The following is a 25120-nucleotide window of genomic DNA, read 5'->3' on the forward strand; positions in this document are numbered from 1 at the left end:
GTAATTAACTGCACTTTAGATGTTTGATTTTATCAAAGTCTTCTTAAAAGTTATGAAAGTGTAAAATTATATAAGTTAAATAAACTGAACCTTAGAAAACAAGCTCAGTAACCTCAAGATATGAAGTTCAATCAGCTCGATGATCGTTACCGACTAATTTGCTCCACTTTTACATTTTCTAAGTTCAAAGAGTTTCTTCTTCATTAAAAACTAAAAACTTACAGCCTCAGCCATTGAAGTTATTTTTACCAGTGCCAATCTAAAAGGCTGCTCTCGGTTACTGTCAGATAAATAAGTCGCAGGTGTAGATCTGAATTTAATATAAACCTCTGCCATCATTAGAATATTTTTATTATGGAAAGAAACAGCCATATCAAATCTACACAGCATGTTTTTACCATGTCCGTTTTCTCAAACTAAATAAAAACAGGAGTCTGTAGAGAGTTTAAGCTCTCGAAATGCATCCCAGAAAGTCTGCTTATATGCTAGTTTGGTTTCCTGTAAATCATCTCTTCATTCATTCATCATTCTGAGTCAAAATATCTCAAGTCATAGATCTCCTGTTTGTAGGATTTTTAGTTCAATTAAGTAGGAAAGAGCAAAACTCATATTTACATGAAGTAAACCAGAAAAGATGGGTTGTGTAGTGATGAACCTACAGAATTAGTTTTACAAAGCTTCATTAACCAGTCTCAGTGGATTATTCAGCTTTAATTTCACTGCTCTCAAAACTGAATTATTAAAGATGTATCAGGCAGGCGTTTTCACTTTAAAGGCTCTAGAGAAGCTGCACATTTGCCAAATACATCTTTAAAAGAGTCAATGCTGGACTTTAATTCATTAGGTGAAGGGAAACACAACAAATGACTAATAAGTTATTCTTCGTAACTGCTAGATTTGTAACCAAGCAACTGCTCATTAACAAGTTTGCCTTTTAAAACGATGATACACCACTGTGCAGACTTGTTCCACGGCCCCGATTGGCCAAAGGTTTAAGTGTAAGTGTGTGTAGGTGGTGTGTGTTTATTCAAAGAGGCTCAGTTTACTGAACTGGCTGACTACAAACAGCTGGGAGGACGAGAGGAGAAGTTAGAGAGAGAGACTCCGGCGTTGAAACATGAGCAGGACACGTCTGAAAGGTTAGCGAGAGGCCTAGAATGAGCAAATGGAGGAAATAACTGTCAGACATGTTGAAGTCGACAAATGTATGCTGGAAGACAAAACGCATTGTGAAAGGAGAGGCCGTCCCTCGCTTCTATTTATACAGCTCAACGTGTCCATCTGCTGGCTGGTGGCGGGTCTGCCATGACGTCATCTTTTGGCACAATGAGTCGACACAATGAGAATCTAATCTGATGAAGGAAAACCAGACCATCAGTCTACCAGAAAAGAAAGAGGCGAAGAGTGAATCAAATGCATTATAGTAAAATGTTTTATTCAAAAACATCCCAAGTAGAATCCTTTATCATATCTTACAAACATCTGGTATACGCACAAAAAGGGACAAAGAGGGTGAGAAGTTTACAGAGAAACGTACAAGATAACAGACTTTTATTTCTTCTAGACAAAAATAAAATAACTGATTGGCAACTTAAAGGACAAACAATAAATCCCACCTTCATCCTTATCAAAGCCCTCAAACATCAGAGAGCCATGTTTGGACTAAACTTATCGTAAATCGAAATATGGCCATAAGTGAGGAACCTCCTGTGCTCTTAGGAACTGAGACATTGTTCTCTGTCAAAGTGAAATGATTGGACGATGCTACAGGAAGGAGGCTGAGCCTGTATTGTAATTTGTCTCAAACATTAAGACTCTTGTCGGCATCAAAAGCTAAAAGCTTCACTGTAAAAATAATCTTTTTTTTTTTCCCACCTCCTTCCTTTGATTAGAGAAGTTATGCATGTCATCACTGTTATTTATTTGGAAATCATACTGTAGAATTTAAGGATAGTGCAGTTTTTCCTCCGAGCTGTTAAGTTTAGTCTGAAAAAAAGTTTCACATAATTAGTTCAATCTTTCCCTATACATGAACTTGCGTAATACTTACTCTTTACAGTTCAGTCATAGTAACACAACGAGAAAAAAAAATAAATCAGCATATACATGATTAGGATCAATGTGGACGCATTTTCACATTCATGGAAATCAATGTTTGCACACTTATGGCCAAATATATCACCAGCTCTGTGCATCATGGTTCAGCTTGCTCCCCACAGACAAGTTCTATGTTGTATGTTTGCTACTTCTAGAGAGAAGATTGTTTTGGCGTTGCACATGAGGAGACGATGCACACAGAAGATACACCGTCTTCAAACTGTAGAATAGCAGCTTGATTTAGTACATGAAAAATAAACAAAACAATCAAAGCACGGAAGAGATTCGGTACAGACAGGTTCAGAAACATTGCCTGAAGCTTCTGTTTTCACAACTCTGACATCTACTTAGCTCAGGATAAGTGTCACGCTGAACACTTCCCTCTACATCTCATCAACAAGGAGGTTACAAGACAAGACAGTGATGAGGTTAACGCTGATTTCAAACTAGGAATCCATGTGGGGAACAAGAGAAAGGCTCATTATCTTCTTAGCAAGAGATGCTGCATTGATTCACAAGACATGTCCAGGTCCAGAATAATTTAACTCTGCACCGTGGAGATGTTTCTTATCCAATGTCCAATTAGGCAGTGATGTTTGCAGATGAAGTTGTGGTAGAAAGTAAAATTATGAGACATGGTGGCGCCCACGGGCACCTGAGCATCAGCGATTGGGCTTTGAACATGGCTGGTGTTGGTTAGAAGACTGACCGGTAGAAATGAAATGTTACAGACATTTAAAAAAAATAATAATACAATTAACAGTCATTTTCTCTGTTAGAACAGCATTGACCAACTAAGCACAAACTGACATCATAAAGCATCGAGAAACAAACGGGACATTTCACTCACTGCGCTTAATTTTGGGAAGACCAATCTTCTGGTAAGGCTGGCGTAGTTGTTGTATACATTCATGGGAACAAGACTGTGACTGTGCCGCGGTACAAGGTGGTACCGAGGCAGAGAGACACAAGACATATAGTACTTGAAGTGTTTTACAATCAAGCTAAGGAAGGCACTGGAATAATGTTATACCACATTAGATTCTTATGCTTTCAGTTATCCATCTTGAAAAAGATAAAAATCTAAAAATCTTTTGTTGGACATCATTTGCTTTTGAAAAATAAAGTTTGACATATTTAGAAAAATTATTTTTTGCACCTTTGACTCATTTTAGCAAGGACAGTTTACAAAACGTAAGTTGCTATATAAAAAAAAAAAAAAAAATGCTTATGGCATTTTGGTTCTCAAATTAGCATCTGATTGACCCTATTTGCACTAAAATCTAAGAACATGAAGACATCAACTATGGTTTTTGTGCTGCGAGGGAAAAAGTATTCGAGTCCTTTTGAATAAAAAAAAAAAAAAACGTTTGGAGTTTTCTAAGTTTCTTGAAATGCTTCGTAGATCTGCTACAAAATCAGAAACTTAGGCGACCTATGAAGAGGAAACTAAACAAATAAATTAGTGCTTTGTGTTGACATAAACTACCAGAGAGTAAAACGACAGAGAAAAAAAATACTAGGTGGGTCACAGTGCTACCCATTTGGACAGGGATGTGTCTGTTACTAGGGGTGAAAGGACAGCGCTACATTGAACAGTGCCATGTTCCTCGGATAAAAACAGCACTTATGGAAGTCACAGTCCTTGCCTGCTTTCACACGACAGGGGTCACTGGATGTCCAGTCTGCTGTACTTCACACCGCGGTTCCACTGCAACGCTCGCCATGAAAACGGCACCTGATAGTTCCGGGGGACCATGCCGTTCACGTTCTCTTCAAAGTATTGGAACAGTCTATACCACCACACCCGCGAGAACGGGTTACTTTGTGACGTCTCCTTCAGCGACTGAAACACAACAAAAGACACAAATAGTTCAGTTTTTGTTTTAAAACAAAATTGCAGTCATTTAACACTGTGCCAGTTGTGCTTTCAGTTCCTAAAGTCAGTGGACTCTCATGTACACATTTTTTAAAAAAAAGAAGATAGAACTAGAAGTCAGACAGCATGTTGTCGATAAAAAACAACTCTTAGTTAAAAACAACAAGCCAGATATGTATGTATTTGGTTATTTCAAAAAGCAACTACCTGCAAATTCAGTATAGCTCTTTTAGCCAATATTACCACATAAGCCACCCTCATTGTTTTACAACAGCACCTACAATACAACCACACATATTATAGGAATAGCAATCAATCTGGGAGGTATGCTTATTTGCATTTTTGCCAAGAATTAGACGAGAAATCTGATACCGCTTGTGTCCGTACAGTACATACAAAGATGCAATTGGCAGCTGATTAGCTTTGCACAGACTGGAAACGGGGGCAAACAGCCCAACAGTGTCCAAAAATCTGCCTACAAGAGCCTCCAAGACTGACTGCATTTCATAATGTTGCACAACCGCACATACAATACACTTAATATTATATAACGCCAGTGTGCATGCAAAGTGGTGCCACTTGATGAACACAGACTTTCAAGAATTAATCATTCTAGACAGAAAACAAACGTATGTATAAGGCCTGATTAAAAAGTGCTATGGTTGATTGTGGTGCATGGAGTGTGTCAAGGTCACGCATGTGCAACATCTGCGAGCGCTAACTGTCATCAGTCTGGATGTCATGTGACACCACACTATCAACAGTGGGACCTTGTGTTACACGTGTTTTGAGATCACTGGTAGGTGCGATTTCTCCACAGACTGCAAACTGGAGCAGAGAGCAAACATCACTCTGTGTCAGACAACAGCTGGGACGAGCTAAGCTTCAAGTAGAGCATCATTACTGGTGATTTATTAGTGTCATTTTGATCAAACCTCGTACTGTAGCTTTGCCACTTTTGGCTAACAGAAAATATTATCTGTCATATATGTACTCGGGCTGAACAATTAATCAATTTCAAAACAACACCATAGTTTTAGGTGATGCAATTAGCTGATCGCAAAAGCTGCACTTTAGGACATACATTATAGACTCCATCTGATCCAGGGTTTGAACAGTTGCGTTAATGTACTCACAGATTCCTGCTATGCTAATCATGGGATAGTCACACAGTTGATGGTACCTCATGAGTCAATGCTCCATCATATGTTTCAACTCTATTACACAGTAAATATTGAAGTGAAGTGACTTTAAAAAAACTATTTGACAATTTCTTCATTTCATTCAGCTCTACTAAATACTTATTGTAACTTAGGTACTAAAGTTTATTCACCACAAGGCAAGAAGCATGAAGAATATCAGGCAAACAAATAAACTCTGAGATCTATTTACTTCACCTACTTTCACTTTAACTAAAAATCATGGCAAAGTAACATCACGTGCTGCACTGACCTGCTGGTTGGCCAGAGTGTGGTACCACCAGAAGAGACGTGTTGTGATAAAGTATGCCACGACCACATCCACAGTGTAGTGGTCATGGGCCAGAAGGATGCAGAAAATTCCCACAGCACTCAAGGTCCAGCAAAGCCAGTGGTACCACCAGAACCGCCTGGGAGAATCTGTCAATAAAAAAAAAAGACACAAACACAGATCAAACTCAACAAAACAACTCCAGAGAAGAGCCTGAATTCTCTTTCCAACAATTTACATTTAAGACAGATCTCATGTGAAATCTAATCCCAGCTTGTTTGTTTGTCAGCGATTATTGTTCGTACATGACTTTGGGCTGAATGAGCCACTGGGGTCAGTGAGTGGATATGAAAAACAGAGTAGCGTTCAGAGTGATGCTTCAGTGGCAATGTTACTCAAAGCTTTTCTCCTTTCTGCCGCTAGATGTCACTACTGTATCAGTTGGGTTTGTGGTACAAAGCATTGTGTGATGTAGCAGTAACTTTTCAACTCCGAGTTTTCATTACAAATCCTGACAGTCTGCAATTTGACCAAACAGCCAGAACGCTACAACTTCTCCCCCACACGCTGACTTAGTGGTGAACTAAGTAGGTGGGCAACCCATACTACGTTAGATAACGGAAATGCCTGCTGTACTGAGGAACAGAAAATGTTATGTAACCCAACACTGTCTTAACACGCTGAAATGAACATGTTTGCAGACATTTGGATAGTGCAGCACTTCCTCTATACGTTATTTATATAGAAATTTCCTGATAATTTAGAGAAGTAATGCAACAACCAGCTGCAACACTTACACAAGGTGCCCACTGAAGGTCCTAAAACCAAAAATATTGTAGTAAGTACACCATTATGCCAATCTTACTTGCCAAAATTTTACAAAACTGTACGATGACTGTCTTTAAAAGCACCTTGATCTTCTGTGTGTGCACTAGATCATTGGATATGTGGGTTGTCAAAATGAACTGTTGCGTGTTAGTAAACATAACATTTGAGTTTGAGAAAGGGTGAAAACTTTCCTATACATTCTTACTTAAACTATACTATAGACAAAGTGGAACTTACACTCTTTGATGAAGAGGTATGTAAGCGTCAACATGACGGTGTGGCCACTGTACAGATAATCGCCACACATGGTGTGTGAACCTGTGATGGACAGGCCTCCACCGGCAATCATTTTCATTATTCTCCTCATCTGTGCCTCCCAGTTCCCGAGAAGCTGTAAGGAAAAAAAACAATCAAAAAAACACAGTCATACGTCAATTTTAGAGCATCAATGCAAGTATAATATCTAGAAATCATACTGGTGCCTGCCAAAGAAATAGGAAAAAGTAGCACCTAAAGGAGAGAGATCCAATATAGTAGCATAGCATAAACTAATCCAACAGGTGTGTTCAGTTCTTCATGGCATAGGTGCCGGCAGCTACTATCAAATTTTCCATTGAGTCTGGATTCATCTGTGGAGCCGTGCATCAACTCTAAATTGCTTTTCCATTGCTTTTGAGGCAATTTACACTGAATGCGTTTTTTTTTCCCCCCCTTCCGTGTCATTAAGTGCAATTTTTTTTCTTTCAAATCATCTTTTTTTCCTTCAGACGTTGACAGGTGATCTCATCAGAGGACAGAGTTCACAGCTTTCCTGACGATTTACTGAAGAAAATATTGTGCCCCTAGAGTAAAATATTTGATTGCAAGTTAAGCTCCTGCATTCAGAGTTTTAGTGAAACTAATGCAATGTAATAGCAAGTACAGTAATGCTGTAGGGTATTCAAATCTATTAGAATGCATACCAATGTTTAACTTTATACAGATTTTACTTTTAAGAATGACCTCTAACTTACAACAACGGGAACCTTACTTACGTACAACTTAGGCTAACATTTAAATTTGCAAACACACAGCAAGAGGTGATGCAACATCCTTAAAGAGCAGCAAAAAATAAGGGCGTGGGGAATGACAACGAAAAAACATGTTTGATGGCCTTAACCCTCATATTTCCCAAACCATATCAACATTTCTTATGCAATGCTGCTTTTCCCTATCCTTACACAATGAGGGTTTTTGCAACAGGTGGTGCTTCATAGCCATTTTTTGAGTGGGTACTCATATTGCTGGTGTTCCAGCAAGCACACACCTGAAACAAAGCCATGAAAACTACCGTGTTACACAAGCTAGAGATGGATACACATCATCCATTTCACTGGGGTTATCTAATTTTTCTATAAACAAAAGCAAATAATGTTTTAAAGATGCCATTAGCCAAACAAATTCTGCTCACAGAGGCTTTAAACAAGAGGATGTGAAACTGCTTTCCTGGCAGAACATTTGCAACATGACGTGACAGAAACTACAAAAAAAAAAGTGAAGCCACCACTTGAAGCTCCTCTTACAAAATGAACAATGGACAGTCACATATCTTACAATCGGTGGAGAGCACTCAAAGGACTTCAGGTACAAGGGATTTGTTTTTTTTGTTTTTTTAACAATATGCCCATTACAAACGCATTTGTTCCAAAAAGCAGTTAAACAAGAAAGAAGCTATTCATGCTCAACCAGCCTACAATGGTGACAGAAATAAAAACGTGTATATATTATACCTTTGGAGAGCATTTAAAGTGCATCCCAGGAACAGGCAGAGTCGTGATGTACATTGTAATACACCGGTACAGATAGAGTGTGCCAACAATGAAAAAGAACCGCCTGCCTATAATTGACCTGGAGAGAAAAGAGGACGACACAGAAAATTAATAATACAACAGAACGGTATTTTTCCATTTAAGTGAAATGTACATTTTAATTAACCAAACTCCACGTCTAACTGTAAGAACATGACTGTACCTGTGCTTGAGTAGAATCCACTGTATCAGCCAGAGTCCCACCAGCAACATGCCGTTAATCTCACATATGGAGAAGGCCCACTCCACCCTGTCAAACAGGTCGAAAAACTTATCGGGCAGAGGTGGTGTATGCTCCTTTGGCGGTACTCTCTCGTGGACCACTGAAATTACAATAGTGGTGGTGACGAAGCACACCACCGCATAGACAAACGCTATGCCAGTCTTCCCCCACTCTGCAGGGAACGAGCAACGCGTAGATTCCACACTAGGTATGGGGATGTGGATCATCTCCATCCTGTAGTCCTTCATTCCCAGCATGCCGTTTCTCTGGGGCTTGCTAGTTCCGTTGGGTAGTCCACCAACGTGCCCGTTAGCGTGGCCATTTTTGTGAGCCTCGATGTGGTTCTCTATCCGTAGCGTCTCCAGTCGCTCCAACAGCTGCTGTCCGCCGTCAGACGACACCAGCGAAAGGGGAGGCTTCCGGAAATCTGCCTCGTTGAGCCCAAGCAGAGAAGGGCCGTCTAATTGTTGGAGGGCATCTATGTACTCTGGCATCCCCTCTTTGCTCAGCCAGTTAGAGACATCCTCTGCCGACCATGCTGCCACCTTCTTCATCTTGGCCAGTGGGCAATATGGAGGATTAGGAGGGTCCTCAGGCTAGAGGGCAAGATCCACAAGAGGTCTGGCTGTCTATGGGGCAGTGGTAAGTCCTCTCCAGTTTTGGCACATGGTGTGTCTTGCACCCAGAGGGAGCCCAGCCTCCCCTTAAAGTGATGAAGAGAAAAAAGGCAGCCGGGACTCTCAGGGTTAAAGATGATCGGAGACGGACAGCGGCTTTTCTTCAGTTCATCAGCTTTTTCCACACACTGCACCCCTGTGAACGGGAAAAACAAAATGTTGTGAATCAGAATGCGGACATGACAAACATATCCCCTTCCACATACTTCTTTCCTACCGAAGACAATTAAAACGCATGACTCATGATGCCAGTGCTCACTACCAAGTTAATCTCCAAAGCTTTACTGGGTGTAGTCCCGGACCGGATGCCTGGCCTAGAAGACCATGTGTATACTGTGATTGAATAATAGAGGCACAGGTTGCCCGGCCAACTCAGAAATACTGGAAATCACAGATGAAACCACTTAAGCTCAGTTTCAGACCTGAAACAATAAATGAATAATTCACACCATTCTAAATTTTTTACAATGACAGCAACAGTGTGAGGACATCGGTCGATCAGCGGCTTTCTCCTTTTTGATTCTTGCGGCAGGGAAACCTTTCATACATCTGTGGCAACATCCTGAGTGGACGAGCTCTTTTATACATCTCTCTCTTCTCCGCTGAGAAGGAGTCAAAATACACCAGTGTAGTACGCAGTGGTACTTCTGAATTACACACATGAAAGGGCTGCTGGTCCAAAACCACTATTATTAGACAACAGATCACACAGATCTGAGGTGAATATTAAAGCATGAAAAAGTGATGGATGGGAGGAGAAAAGAAAACATGTACAGTGAGGCAGTGATTCATCATCTGATAAGCGAAACAGACAGGGCCGATACAGAGATAAATCTTAATTTCTACAGTTTGATGGAGTAGTCTGTCAAGTCAGCTGGCCAAGTAATTTAGGTTACTTAAACCAATCTATCACTCAAGGAAGAAAAAATAAAAAAAAAAGCTGAAAAAGAAGCTCCTACACTGCAAGAAAACAACCCTCCAAGCCTTAGCCAAAACGTAGCAACAACAAGGAGATGAACTCACACATCTGCTACATATCATTCGTTTGTTTATAGACAGCGATGTCGGTGGTGGACACAGGGTCGCCCTGCTTGTGTTTGGGAGTAGGGGGGTTTGCGATGTACAGCTGGAGACAAGTTCTGATCTATTGCATGGATGGGAGGAAAGCGGGTGGATGGGAGGGAAACAGACCGCAAGGAGGAACTCATAAATCAGAGTGAAGGTCAGGGCTGAGCACGAAGTCAGCCCCACCCCTGTCAAGGGGGCAGTCAGCCAGCAGTCATCATGCCCCGACACAGTGAGCTCAGCTCAGGCCAACAGCAGCTAAATACACTGGCAGGCTGAATGGTTGGCAGGACAACGAACTGCACATCAGTACCTCATCTCACCTCGGCTCTGCTCACAGGCCTGTTCATTTAGGCCAGAAAAACAGGGACAAACAAATAGGCTGTAAGCTGGGGTCGTCTACGACTCTAACAACACCCGGTATCAGCTCCGTCCCTGCTGAGGTCTGGTGAACAATTTGACCTAATAACCTCATGATTCTAATGTAACATACAAACATTAAAGAACAAGTGCAAAAATAAACACATGAATAACATGCAACCAGCACAGCGTGGGCCTAGTTATTGCACCAGCTACGTGACAACCCAGCTGCGCACCTTCACATAGCCTGAAGAGAGCAAAGCAGAACAATATTTAGACGAGATAACGAGAAACGCAGCGTAACAAACAGCAGTTACATCAATCTGTTAGCAGTTTACAACTCAGACACATCAGAGATTAGCTGTAACTGAGTCAGCTGTGTGCTGGGGACCTTTGGTCTATGAATCAGCTTACAGCTTGCTCAGAAATAATCTCACTCAACTGAGCAAGGCAATGGGGAAAAAGAAACCAGTACAGTTTGGTTTAATGAAGTAGCGTCTATCTAAGCATTTAAATCAAATATTTGGATATGGGGGGCAGGTTACCTTTCAAAGGAGCTGTTTTGTAATTTGTATTCTAATAGATTTGCATGAACCGAGGCAACAGACAAAGATGGTCCTGTGCTATTGCTCCCTTATTCAAATAAAGGCCTGTGAGTGGAGAAAAGGTACCTGGGGTACATATGTAAGCACTAAATTACTTTCCATTGGCTGTAACTCGACCCTGCAGGAACACATAGATCCTGGAATAATGTGCAGCTGTGGAAAACACATGTAATGCATATTTAAGGCAAATCTTTGTGTGTCAAGGTTACCTGATGGCCATGATGCAGGCTGAAGTACCGTTTTCTGACTATTGGGGCAATATTGTTTGAAGCCAAAAACTACAGAAACAGAGGAAGGTCTCAGAAAGCCTCGGCCCTATGAAGTTGCAAATTTTGAAACGAGATAAAGACAAAAGAAAACACTGAACAAAAGACCCTGAAAGGCTTTATTGTCCCACTAGAACTTGAGTAAATATGAAAACACCAGAGGAAGACAACTCAGGAGGATAAGTTTACTATGGTCAGTGCTGCTGAAGCACAAAAAGATGATATTTTCAGCATAAAGGTGAGTGTTTACTGAGCTTGGAGTTCTGTTGTCATAAGTTTACACAATGGAAGCAAACTCCTTCTTACCGCACTAAGACTTGGACTATTGTCATGTGTTTACATAATGAAGGAAAACTCCTCCTAACAGCACTGACATCAATCATTTAGCTGTGGATGTTTAAGGTGTTACAGGAAGTGACCGTTCTTTACCTGACCATAAAGTGAGACAAGGCACGCGCACAGTATTACACAACGACACACGTGGAAGGTTTATGGAGTGACACCGGCTTAACAGGCTGAACTTTGAATCTTACTGCTGCTCATAAAGCAACACAGAGATCACACCTATTGAAGTGATAAATCCATGAACCGGGTGTCCTGGCAGATCAATGAAGAGGAGGGAATTGTATTGATGCAGAGAGCACACAACGAGAATTTGATTTAACAAGGTTTGTGTATAGTCTCCACTGCTGCCTTTTTTTCTTCCAACTGCTACAGAGACAGTGACTGCATACACCTGTTCAAAGACATTTAAACAGTAAAGTGGTTTGAAATCACTATTTAAACGTCACTTAACTTTGCCACCTCTCAAATCATTATTTACCAAATATAGGTTTTGCTGAAAACGTGTATTTTTCAGAATGCTCTGCTTCATATTCACACAGTTGGGTCTATCAGCAGCAAAGCAGCGCCTTCCTTATTTAAGATTACTAGAGGTTGTGTCTGTGCAACAAAAATAAAAAGACATTTACACCCACTTCATGCCACGAAGGCAGTGACAAAAGACACATGGCGAGAACTTCTCTCTCCGATTCTTCTCTTGTTGCATCGTTTCTTAATGATGCAACTACTGCTGTCACTTATCACGAGGACAACTGAGTGCAACAATATGATGTGTAAAATCGTCTCATATTTAAACACTATCACATCTCCCCCCTTTTCAGAACAGTTAACTTTTCCCCACACATGGCTGTGTGGATCAGGCATTAACACGTTGCACAACACACTTCTTTTCTTTTGAGCCTTTAGCCACCGTACCATCCAGACCAATCCTGCCAGTAAAGAACCGAAGCAGTGAACTGCTAGGTCTTTGCCAATGTGCGACATAGTTGTGAAGACTTACTGAGTCTGTCTGCTTTAGCGTTTGGAGCTCAGCTTGATGGGTAAAACACTGGCTTGCCACACCAAAAGCCAAGAACTGGTTGAAGCCGATTACGCACTGCTCGCTTCTTCGACTCTAAACAGAATAATTTATTGTTGTTAAACAGCTATAATTGTACCAGCCTGGTTTGGAGGAAACCGACACAAGAGGAAAAACATCCCTATCAAAGAGGGACAGACCTCCAGAAGCATCTCGGTGACGAGTTGAAAAATGGGGAGGGGGGGCAGAGATCACACCTTGTTTCTTGTCACGACTTCCTTTTACATATCTCTCTGCCGCACGTGTCACAATCGAGCGGAAATGCCACCGCAGACTAAAAAGTAATATAAACAGGATTATTTCAACAAACTACACATGAGAATGAAGTGAGCAGCAAGACGACTACATAGGCTGTGGAAAAACTAATAAATAAAGTGGGACAGTATCTCAGTCAAATTAAAACATAACCGCGACTGCGCTTCATGCGGTGAATCGTTCCGTTCTGAAAGTTTGGCGGGGCCGGGGGGGAGGGGAAAGGGTTGGGTGGTTTAGCACGAGGCAGTACATATGACATCACCAGAAAAAGATCCCACCCAGGACTAACAATATGTCAAGCTGACACAAACATAAACACACCAACCGGAGCCCATGTGTAGGCAGCCGAGAGCGGGGCCAAATGACTTAGAACGGCCTTTCAAGAAGCGGAGAGTCAATTCAGATTGGGTGTAACAACGAACAAATGTCTGAATCCACAGCGGCTCTGCTACAAGTATCATCTAGACATGTGCTAATTAAACATTTACTAGCAGGTTGGATGCTCTCATAATGTTACTCAACTCCACAGTTTTTTGTCTTTCCTGTTGAGCACCCACTTTTATGCTTTTCAAAGTACCTGACCTGAATTTGAGCTTCAAGTGGCATCTGTGTTGTACAATTTATCGCTCACTGTTACGTGTTCCTAAATTCCCTTCTCGCATTTCATCAGCTGCACCACACTGGCCTCGGGGGGAAGAGGAGGAGGAGAATTGTTTCTCTGACCTATCGCCACCTTCCGTCTTTTAGTTTCCACCTTTTCCGTCGGTCTCCTCAGTGCCTGCGTGATCAGGAGCCAACACCTATAGATTATACTTGATATCGCTCTATCTCCATCGCTGCACATTTGTTTCCTTCTGTTTTCATTCTGTGTCCTTTTTTTTTGTGGGGCTATCAAAAAATAAACAGTTGCATCTTGTGAGAATTGAAGTCTCCGGGTGAAATGAATGGCCTTTGTCAAACTAGCAGAATCACAGATCTGAATACCTTTGAGATTTCGATACAGATTTACAGACTTTCACACAAGACACTCACGTAGACACATAGTCGTGGAAATCTGATTGACCCGAGCTTGTTTGACTGGTCTTATCAGGTCAACTGGGTACAGAATTTCTAACAAGCACGGCATGACTCTTACACAGCAATAGTCACTGACCGTTCGAGTCCAGAGACCATCGTAACAAGGGATTTTCAAAACAGCATGTCTGTGCTCGAGCTTAAACCAAATCTCAAACCATTCCAGTGTTTCCACCAATGACCCAACCATGTCTGCAGGGTATAGTCATCACTATGTAACACTAAGCAGATGCATAGGAAGCTAGTCTTAATGAGCAACAAAGGGAGCTTTGTGGTAGATGGTAGATACAACCCGTAAATTCAGCTTTGATTCAGCTAGTCACTCAATTCAGTGAATGTCTGGATACTTCTTTTTTTTTTTTTTTTAAATGTCACAACTCTGTAGTTTTAGCTACTCGGTGTAATAACTTATTGGTTTCCTGAATCATTTCCAATTGTAAAGTGAATATTTGGGGGATTTTGTCTTTGAGATGGACTAATTCAGACACCTGTATTAGATATTTATGATCTATCACGCAAAAATGATTGTTTGGAGAAATTGAAATAAGAAAACAATCACTCGATTAATCAAGAACGAAAATATTTGCAGCTAAAATGTGAATGTCACATTAAATCATTTCATATACAAATACAAACCTCAAGAGAATTTTAAATTAATTGTGAAGTTGCAAAGATACTGCCAACAAAACAGGAAGCCTAAATACCATGTAGCCATAAAAATGCAGCAAGTCAAAATATTCATAAAGAAATGATTGCAACAGAGCAAAAACGGTGGCGACAGCATGAGATGTTGTCTTGCTGGATGGAAATTGATAAATAAGCTGACTGTGGTCACTCATCGTTTGTCTTCGGCAGTCTTGTTTGACGAGATATGAAAGACGTCAGCCGTCACAGTAGATGAGTTTTCTTTAAGGTACAACACAGATAACAGAGTCATGACAATCTTAAGATCTGCAACAAGCTTAACAACTGAATAAGCATAATGTGTTTTCTCAGCTTTTCTTTGGAAAATTGGAAATTTAATATATTTCTAATCTAGAAAATGAAAATGTCGCCATAAGCTTAGAGCGATTTTTTTTTCACGTTGGTTAGACATTTCATGGACTAAATTAATGGATAATGTTGGCAGATTGAGGTTAAAACTTGCTAGTTGCAGCCTAAAATTAGGCAGTATGAGTTTGGCAAAGGGCTACAAGGTGGCTCGCTGGTTAGCACCGTCACCCCGCAGCTAGAAGATGGTTTGCATCCCGGTTAGGACACCTGGGACCTTTCTGTGTGGAGTTTGCATGTTCTCTCCAGGTTCTCTCCGGGTTCTCCAGCTTCCTCCAACAGTCCAAAAACATGTTGAGGTTAATTGGTGATTCTAAATTGTCTGTAGGTGTGAATGTGAGTGTGCTTGGTTGTCTGTCTCTAAGTGTAGCCCTGTGATAGACTGGTGACCTGTCCAGGGTGTCCCCTGCCTTCACAATAAGTCAGCTGGGATAGGCTCCAGCCCCCCCCCATGACCCTAGTGAGGATGAAGTGGTGTATAGATAATGGATGGATGGGTTAAGTCAATGCTGTTTTTTTTCAAGTGAACACTGAAGTAATCATGGAGACCTAAACTTGCTCATAAAGGTTTATCCTCGTGCCTCAGTCCAGAACCACTGACGTGGAACTGAAACTGGCAAAAAACAAAAAACAAAAAAACAAACCCCTCCCACAGGTTGCTTCACTGATACGTCTCACATTTAACCTGGATGTCTGTGTGTGATACATGGCCGCAAACTAATCATGACATTACATAATCAACTATCACTGCCAGCAGCATAGAAGCCATCAAATATAATATTCCCAAACATTAAGTTCTTTCTATGAGGATGTATTGTTTGCCCTCTTCCCTGCCTTGTGTCCTGAGGGTGTTGTCCTTTCCTTTGTCCACAGTTTTTGAAAGAGCAGTATCCATTTACGGGGCTTTTTTTTTAATCTTGTGAAGCAAACTAACAATGAGTGAACAAGACGCTCTCACCTGTATCCCTTTACAACTCACACACAAACACCCAACAGACAATGTAAGGCTAATATTTACATAACTGGGCCAACCTTTTTGAAGTGATGGATAATATGGTTAAAAATTAACTCTGGATGTCCCTGTGAATTGCACAGTAGCTCGGTCTTGGTCCAACAATGAGTCTATATAACTACATTGAGCTTTATGAAGCATGGTGCTGAAACTCATCCCGCTGTTTCTAAGAAACTAAGAGTCACTGAGCAGAGCACGTGTATAGCAAGAAAAGCCTTGGGGGAATGACTCGCACACTATCAACAGCTTCAATAATACCTACACTTATAAGATGCCCAGTGACTCGCAGTACATAGCCTTTAGTTTGCCTGTTTGATGAATAACGTGCTTGAAATGTTTAGCATTTTAAAGACTAAATGTTCAGCTCACCTAGCATCACAAAAAGTAGAGCTTACTGCCACCGAATGAATTAGCAATGTATTTATATTGTTTATTCACTTCATTTTCTTTTCTTTTTTTTTTTGGGAGAACATGAAGTAAACAATATCAGCGCCCACCAGTGAAAAACAGCTCCGTGTAGTCACAACAGTAACACAAGCTGGTGCCATTTCCTTGGAGACGCCTGCACATGTGAGCTCTGCTCGTCAAACACACACACACACACCATCAATGATGAAATCAGCCTGAAGAGCGGTAACCATAGTAATTGAGAGATACAGAAATGGTTTGTTTTTTTCAAAATTCGATTCACAAAGACTACCGTGCTGCTTAAAGTTTGGAAAAACTCTGTTTAAACTTAAAGTGGCAGCAAGACAAACCTGTTTCAGCACCTCAGAGAAAAGCCTCGAGTGAAACTGGAACAATGTGCGTCTCCTTCAGATCCGATAAAAAAGCAGCGAACATTACCGCGTCAATTTACTCCATATGACAAGACAGGGCATAGGTGGTAGAAAATTACACTTTATGCCCTTGGACATCCAGCTATTTTATTACTTAACAATGTTTAGGAAGGACAATAGCCTTGCAAGTGGTATTTTTCAGGAGATTTTGCCCATGGAGCCCTACTACTAAAATGACAGTGGCACTATTTACATATGTGCTCCTGCAACAATGAAAACATCTGTTTGAAAAGTTTCCAGAACTTATTTCCTGGAATAATTCGCTGGCTACGGAGAACCCTGTGCAGGAAATAAATCAACAATGTTTTAACTTGAACCCCAAACTCGCAACTCTGACTCCACCTTCAAGCTTAAAATCCAACAGATTGTAGTCGACTGTTGCTCCTGCTGATCACGCCAGACGTTACTGACATACTTATATACACACACACACTTTTGTTCTATGTTATGTTTATGTGTCTGTAATTTACATGTGTATTTGTTCCTGTTGGCACCTCTTGGCCAGGTCATGTTTGCAAATGAGAACTGGTTCTCTGATATTTGTACCTGGTAAAATAAAGGTCAAAGGAAAAAGAAGAAGAAGAAATCATTTTAAATACACCAGTACATTTTTAGAATTACACCAACACTTCAACGTTTTGTTTCAAAGCTTAGTTTTCTATTGTCAAGAAATAATGTTTACTGAGCTGCCTAGAGTGTGTTTACTCTGTGGTTTCCTTGACTAACAGACCACTCACCGCCTGGGGGAATAATGACCCACAACAGGGTGGATCTTTTACAGTGTCAAAGGACTGACTCCATGATAAACAGCATCTGGTGTAAAAGAAACCATGTTCGGAAAGTATAGTATCGTTTTTCTACAATGGAATGGTATGTAATGCCTTTCTACTCCTGTGCAATATGAGTTTTAAATAAACAAGAGACTAAATCCTATGAGGAAGCATAGCTATGATAAAGTCTATAATGGCAATAAACCTACAACGAAACACGCATCATCACATAGATCTTAGCAGCCGTGTTATCGCACAACAACATTATGTTTAATTTTGCAGGGATGGCTCTCGCGGAAGTCTCTGGGGAACTGAATGGCACAACAGTCGCTGTACTGGTAGGTGCTATCTGCTAATGAGAAAACCACCTGTGGCTTTATGAGTCAGTGATGAGGATGTCAGGCCCTCACAGTCCCAGAGGACCGACACACAAATTGCCTAGCGTCTCTGCTCAACTGCATGCGGCGTCGACACATCACATATTATATCTGGGATGGAACACGGGGGACCGGCTGTCAACAGGGAGTAATTAGTGTGCAGCACAGCGTTTAGCCCGTCTTTTCATATATCAACAATCTGAACTACAAAGTTTCATGGCAGTGACTCTGACAGCTTGACAGACCTGCGATGACTTTGCATGTCAGGGCTGAAGACATACAACTTCCTACCAACAGTTTTTGTGCAACTGTTCTACGTGACACTTTGAATTTACGCTGCAGTGTGAAACGTTAAAGAACCTGTTGATAGCACATCAACTCCCCATGTCTGTCTTGGGTGTAAATTCAATGGGAATGTGAAGCTTCTACAATTTAAAACACCATAACATTACCTCATGATTCTACTGGCTTTAAAGATAAGTTTTACAAGCAGTTACTCTCACAGCACACCGAGTTCTAGTCCTGTCTGGGTTTATTTGACTCGCACGGTCTCCAATAATGCAATAATTTACCCTTTTGTTGACATTAAATTCAATGGCAGTGTTAGAAAATCCACATGGCCTAATGAAAGGAGGAAAAAGTAAGGAGAAAAAAAAGCTTAGTCAGCTAGTGGTTCATCCATATTAATACCCTGAGTTGTATTTTAAAAGCTTCCCAGACTGTGTAACCTTACAAAATGGGACATCCAGGGGCAGTCAAAATTTCCAGTCATTTCAGTCTTAGTCATGTTATCTAAACGTTGTACACTCATTCGCTATTAATCCAAGAGAATTACACCTGGCTTAAAAAGGGTTAGGCAAGAGGAGCAGGGGCAACACCCACAACCACAGAGAAAGTTTGCATTCTCTTCATTGTCTTGTACAAACACGCACCCGATTGGTATTGTAAATTAATCCAAGTGGAGACAAAAGTTTTATTACAAGATAAAAAAATAATTATAAACAATATTTTTCAACTTCATATTAATGTAGAGTGGCTTTTCCACACAGAGGATGTGCATTACACCATTAACATACACTGAAGTTGCTGTGGAGCCTGCGAGTAGACGACAACAGAAATCATATCTTAATTAGTGTCTGTTCTTTGCACGAACATAATCTGATTATAATTTCCCACAAAATAAAACACTGGTCTGCCCTTGGCAAAAGTCACAGTCTACTCTCAATATAGCACCGTGTTGATTTTTGCATTTAAAATAGGCCAAACTGTACAAAAATGAGGTCAGGAGTCTACAGCAATCACGCTACATGGAGGTTTACTGCTAAAATATTGTCCTGCATTGTATTGTATTGTATTATCCATGTATTTTGGTGCCTTTACACCGTGGGACACTTGCACAGCCTAAGTGGAATGCAGAAACAAGTTACTCGAAACAAGCCAGGACAGGGAAATACCCAGCTCAGGTGTAAGCAGGCTAGACAATTGCACAAAAAAAATAGAAGACCTTCACAGGCACAGCTTGTACTACTTAAAATTCCTTGCGGATACTCCCACCCATCACCCCTCTCCACATGTCATGTACCTGCATCATCTGATCTAGTATAGATCCTTATATACACATAATTCCAAATCAAATCGTACCAGATCTTCAGAATTTGAAGCCTGCGGTGCTCCTTTGTGTATTTAAAACACCAGTTAAGTAAAATGCCATTAAACTACTTATACATTGCCCTTTTGTTCCAGCATTATTAAAAATTTTCAAGTCATATTTGACATAATTTCTCTTCTGAAAAACAAAAAAAAATAGGCTACATCAAAGTGCTACTAGCCTAGATCTCCAAAGATGTTGTAGGCCACAGGAAACTGGGGCATCATGTGATGATGGTACAACTTCATGTGTTTCTAATTATGGTCAGAAACAGCGCTGAAGCCATGGCATGTTGCTTCTCTGGAGGAAACCCTGCCATCAAATGATCAGTGGTTGTTGAGCAATGATAAAAAAAATGGTCAGCTATGTGCACAATGTGGATGTATGAGTTTCTGAATATCAACATTTGTGTTGGTCAGTAATCCCTTTTAAAAACAAACATGTGCTGGGGATTTGCAGACAGTATCAACAACAAATGAGTAATGGTTTGATCTCACAGCTCTTACTACGACACTTTGTCATGCAAACCAACTATAGTAAGTGAAGCAGACTGTTCGCCTACAAAGTCTACGTTTATGATGTCCATAATGAATAAATGGTTTGGCAACACTGTCACAGATGGTTAGCGGTGGTGTTGTAGATCACTGAAGCTATGTTTCCACAAAACTGTCAAACAAATTTGAAGCAAACTTTTAAAATGTAGCAAAAAAGAGAACATGAATTAGGATTGTTTCCATTAGCTGCTTTGGAGTGAACTGTGGTATCCTGTGTCGTCTCTTCAGGCTAAGTTATGCACAGCTATAGCAAACAGCAGACTCAACTGCAAACAAAATCAGCTGTTTGCCACCAGCTATAAAAAGCAGAAAGAAGAAACAAAGCTAACTTTAGCCATCTACAGAAGAAAAGTGGATAGTAGTCTCCTAGAAAACGTTTTCAACTAGACAATTTGTAAATATTCTCTCATGTCAGCAGGTGTTGGTCATATTTTGTGCTGAATAGAATGAAAAAAGTGGAAACAACTAATTTGTCATGTGACTTATACGTTCACCATATTAGAACTTACTCAAACAGGAGTTTCTACTTCCTAAAATGCACAATAACTCTTTTTTGATATAACGCAATAATACAAACTTTGTAAAGATAGATGTTGTTGCACTGCTCTTTGTATTTGACTGCATCAGATTGCACAGGCGAAGAAGTCAGAGAATTTATATACCTTCTTTACTGTCAGTCTATGCGTGTCAGAGGGATAGATGGAAGATTAAATGTTGAGTCCATTCATGGTAAATGCTTATAGATAACATAAATATCTACATACATTCCTTGCGCTGGTTTCAGACAATTATTTCCCCAAAGAAATTGACTGTAGAAACCATGAAACTATTGTCTGTAGCCAGTCTTTTTTTTTTTTTAAGTTTCTGTCTCTAGTTAGTTGAAATTAAAACTACCACATATTTGCCCACACATCTCGCAAAAATTAGAAAAAAACATCTGAATGGTAGCAAACCATAGTTAACTTTAAGTGGCAGAGTGTATTGCTCAAGTCTCCCCTGCTCAGGTAGCAGAGGAGTGATTAGTCAGGTATTAAGGGTTTATGGGTTTGACCATTACCTCAAAACACCCTGTGACTCTGACACCACAAATATAACACTCCCAGGATGACTTCAGACAGATCGGATGCATTTAACTGAAAATCTGCCATGTGTACAGCCTTGCTCGTCTCCTTCTACTCGTCTCTGAGAAGCTGTATGAGTCTCATCTCTCTCGTTCTTCCTGTCCTAATGATATGTGTCTTTCCTAATTACTTAATTTATCTCTCTTCTACATAAACAAGACTACATGCATAGAAGAAATGTGGTATTATCAAGCTATACACAGCCTACGAAAGCAACCAGCAGCCTCACTAGAAAAGCAGGAGGGCGCGTTAGAGAAATGCACATGGTTTTTTATGTTCCAAACTAAAACAGAAAACTTAATGGAGCTTAGTTAAAAACAGAACAAGCTCCTGCCTAAAGAAACAATGACATGAAAGCGTGTTTTCTTTCCAGAGTTTCCAAGCCAGAGTAAGTTGATGATCTAAGGTACTGCTGCTCAATATGCTGGTTGTCTGCTGCGACAGTTTTCCTAACGCTGAATCACAGCTGTGCCTACAGAACACTCATTGTTTCCACTTAAAGACAAAAAACGCTGCTGTGCCTTGCTTGTCAAATGCACCCGTATTCTTGCTTGTTGAGACTCTGACACACTTTGCTTTGGCAATAAGGCTTTCTATGCATAGGAGCAGGATACAGCGACAACAATAAACCCTGTTTAACATTTTGCCCTCTTGACACTGACTGCAGTCACACTGATTATGCCTGTGAAGAGCTGCCTTCTCCCTGCTTCCTTTACACAGACGTCTCCCTGTTTATTTCGACCACTTTCTCCCTTGGCTGATCTTTATATGGCAGTCTTCAGGGGATTTCTTTGTGGCCTAAGTGGATCTTGGTTGTCATGTCTCGCTAATGAGGGAAGATGTACTTCTTTCTTTCTTTTGCAAACAGATCTGTGATCAAGTTTGCCCTCTCTTACTTAAAAAGTGTCACAGACGTGTCTGTAACTGTGGAACTAGACAGTGCTAACATCAGGTCGTCTGCTCCGCCCTGTTCTTCAGGGAAATAAACAAAAAAAAAAAGAGACATAAACGTTTTTTTTTTCCCCGGACGCATAGAGAGAAAACCAATGTTTGTCCACCTGTAATACCCCGAGTTAATATTTACAGACTATGAGAGAGAGAGGGATCGGCTGGGATGATTCAACGATCCGCTGCCACAGTAACGTTAGGAGGCACACCTGTGAGATAGCGTTACATCAAAATCATGGTTGACACAGGTGGGTTAGCGGGCTGAAAAACACCGCTTTCATTCACATTGAGGCCTTGGCAGCCGCTGTACAGTGTGGCTTAAGAGCTTATAGTCTGACCACCTAAAAATAGATAGACAAGCTGGCGTCTTCAGTATTTTAGCTAGCTAGCTTGCTAGCTAAAACACAGTCCACCCGGGGGTCTTGTGTTTATAGCGCGATTTGGGAGAACTGTTAGCTAACATGACTGTGGTCCACAATGCTAAAACAAACGTCCATTCGCGTCTGAAAACCTAGAAATTGCGTAGAAAAAAATAACAAAGAGAGAAGTGTAGCTTCTCTGTCATCACCCCGGGTCGGGATTAAACGATAACGGGAGATGTTTTATCGACAGCTGATAAAACAAAAAAACCAAAAAAAAATCAACACAAGGCCAGTGAATAGCTTTAGTTAGCTAAACGCTGTGTTTGGCGAATAAATGTAATGTGGAGCTGTGGTCGTGTCGCAAAAGAAAAGCAGCTTAGCGACAATACAGCGGTGTTTATGTGAGTTTGTGCCACAGCGCAGTTAACACATTAACTAACAGTTATCTCGCCACGACTTGGAGCCACAGTGTTAACTAAGCGAGCTCACACCGGGCTGAGAGCCGACAGCTGGGGCTGCTTTCGACGAAACGCTAGCAAAGATGTGTTGCGTGATGTATTTACCTTTCCGTCGAAATGCTGAAGGGACTTCTTTTTCCAATTTGTACTGGTTATCAGCTCAATGTGGTGCGGATCCCTCCTCAGTATGTCCGGTGTTTTCATGGGGAGGCGGTTTGTGACTGGAGAAGCGGGGAGTTCCCTTCATACCGTCACAAGTGATGCCTTCAGAGACCAGCAGTAATGTCGGTAAGGCGGGTAACATCTCATCAACCGTACCACAAGGGAGGAAAAACAAAAATAGTATGTAACATATTGGCAATATAAGATATACTCAATCCCCAATCATCAAACTGCTACCACAAACTGCAGAATTAATTTAGCATTTCTTTGTTTTAGTTTAGAAAAATACACATTTACATTGAAGGATTTCAGAGGTCGGAGCTCAAATGGAGCACGTGAATGCATCTGCAGTGACAACTACGAGGAAAATGCAGCGTTGGACGAGAACAGGCCAACCCCACTTACTCATCTGAGGCCATCTATTGGTGAGGGATTGACCACAATAAATATTTTAAAATTGACACTGTGTCTTCAAAGTAAACCACACGTTTGTAAATATAGCTCTACTTGTAGTTTAAAAAAGAAGGAGAAATTAAAGAAAGAAAGGCAAATTAGCAGCAAAATAAAGTGGCAATGTACAGATTATTATTTGCTCACTGGATCAGAGATCTAACATGAAAGTTTGCTGTATTTATTTATTTTGTAAGGGCTTACCAGATGAGGAAAATGTCTCCTTGCAAATGTAGAGTAAAATCTTCAATAAGTTAATGAAAGAATGACTGTTTCTTGTAAAAACAACAAGGATTCAAAAAAATCCAAATGCTTTTTTCTGCCCTATGGAGCAAACAATAAATTGTAAGTGCAATAAAATTCTTAGCGTGTGTCTCTACTTTGTGTCATGATCGACCTATTTACAGGATGCACTCATTCAAATGCACTCAAATTAAATGTTGACTATACAAAGAACAGTTCAAAAGGAGTATACACCAAACCGCTTGTGCAAATACAGGAGTGCAAAGATTGCATTCTGTTTTTTAGTTGGTGATGTGGGCAGGGAGAAAGGTGGGACAGGGCAGCGGCTTGAAAGTGGTAACCAGTCTTCTGCCCTGAGGGTAGAAAATGTCCTTGAGCTTCCAGGTTCTGCATTTCAGACTTCCGTAATGTCTGCCAAATAGCAGGAGTGTGAAGAACATTCTGTGTGATCAAGTCACCCTGATACAATTCCACTGTGATAAAGGATTATACCAAACCATGTAAGGGAGCCCCAGATTTGTCAAAATAAAACATTTCTGAGCAAAGTTACAATCTGACCTTTACAAGCATCGCTCCAACAAAACTTGACATTTTGAAGCACTCATTCTACTCTTCAAGTACGCTTGCTTTTGATATCACTGATGAGCTTATACTGCATGATGAGACAGGATAATTGGGTTGGCATATCCTGAATACCCACTGAGTATGTTTCCTCCTGTTGAGTCTGACATAGCAGCCTCTGTCTCTGTATGTTTACGCCCTTATCTGCCTTGACTGATATGTGAGTCCTTCACAGATCAACAGTGAATCCATTTGTTTCATCTCTTAGGACGCGATCGTAACATCCTTATCCAAAGTTCTTGCATTATTTTTGATTCAGTATCCAAGTTTGTTGTGAGTTTTTCCAGCTCTGAACAAGCTTTACAGTTAAAATCACACCTGTAACTTCTCCCAAATGGATTATGCTGTTTTCGTGTATTTTCTTTTCAACTGGCTTCAAGAAATCAACCAAAATGATGCCAGTATTTGCAGCTCCCACTTGATTTCACATTTTACTAAT

At 40.7% G+C, this 25120-nt stretch overlaps 1 protein-coding gene across 1 annotated transcript; it reads right to left on the reverse strand.

Annotated features, from left to right (window-relative positions):
* Window positions 1-1414: 1414 nt before the first annotated feature.
* LOC103355671 (phosphatidylcholine:ceramide cholinephosphotransferase 1) lies at window positions 1415-23430 on the reverse strand. Its single transcript, XM_008279545.1, has 6 exons — window positions 23311-23430; window positions 8285-9157; window positions 8044-8161; window positions 6512-6665; window positions 5429-5595; window positions 1415-3943 (listed from the first exon to the last, which is right to left on the reverse strand). Exons 2-6 carry the CDS (start codon window positions 8896-8898, stop codon window positions 3767-3769), a joined length of 1230 nt encoding a protein of 409 aa, XP_008277767.1. The 5' UTR covers window positions 8899-9157; window positions 23311-23430; the 3' UTR covers window positions 1415-3766.
* Window positions 23431-25120: the final 1690 nt, after the last annotated feature.

Source organism: Stegastes partitus, unplaced genomic scaffold (genome assembly GCF_000690725.1).
Source record: "Stegastes partitus isolate 25-593 unplaced genomic scaffold, Stegastes_partitus-1.0.2 Scaffold163, whole genome shotgun sequence".
In the NCBI taxonomy this organism is placed as follows: Eukaryota; Metazoa; Chordata; class Actinopteri; family Pomacentridae; genus Stegastes; species Stegastes partitus.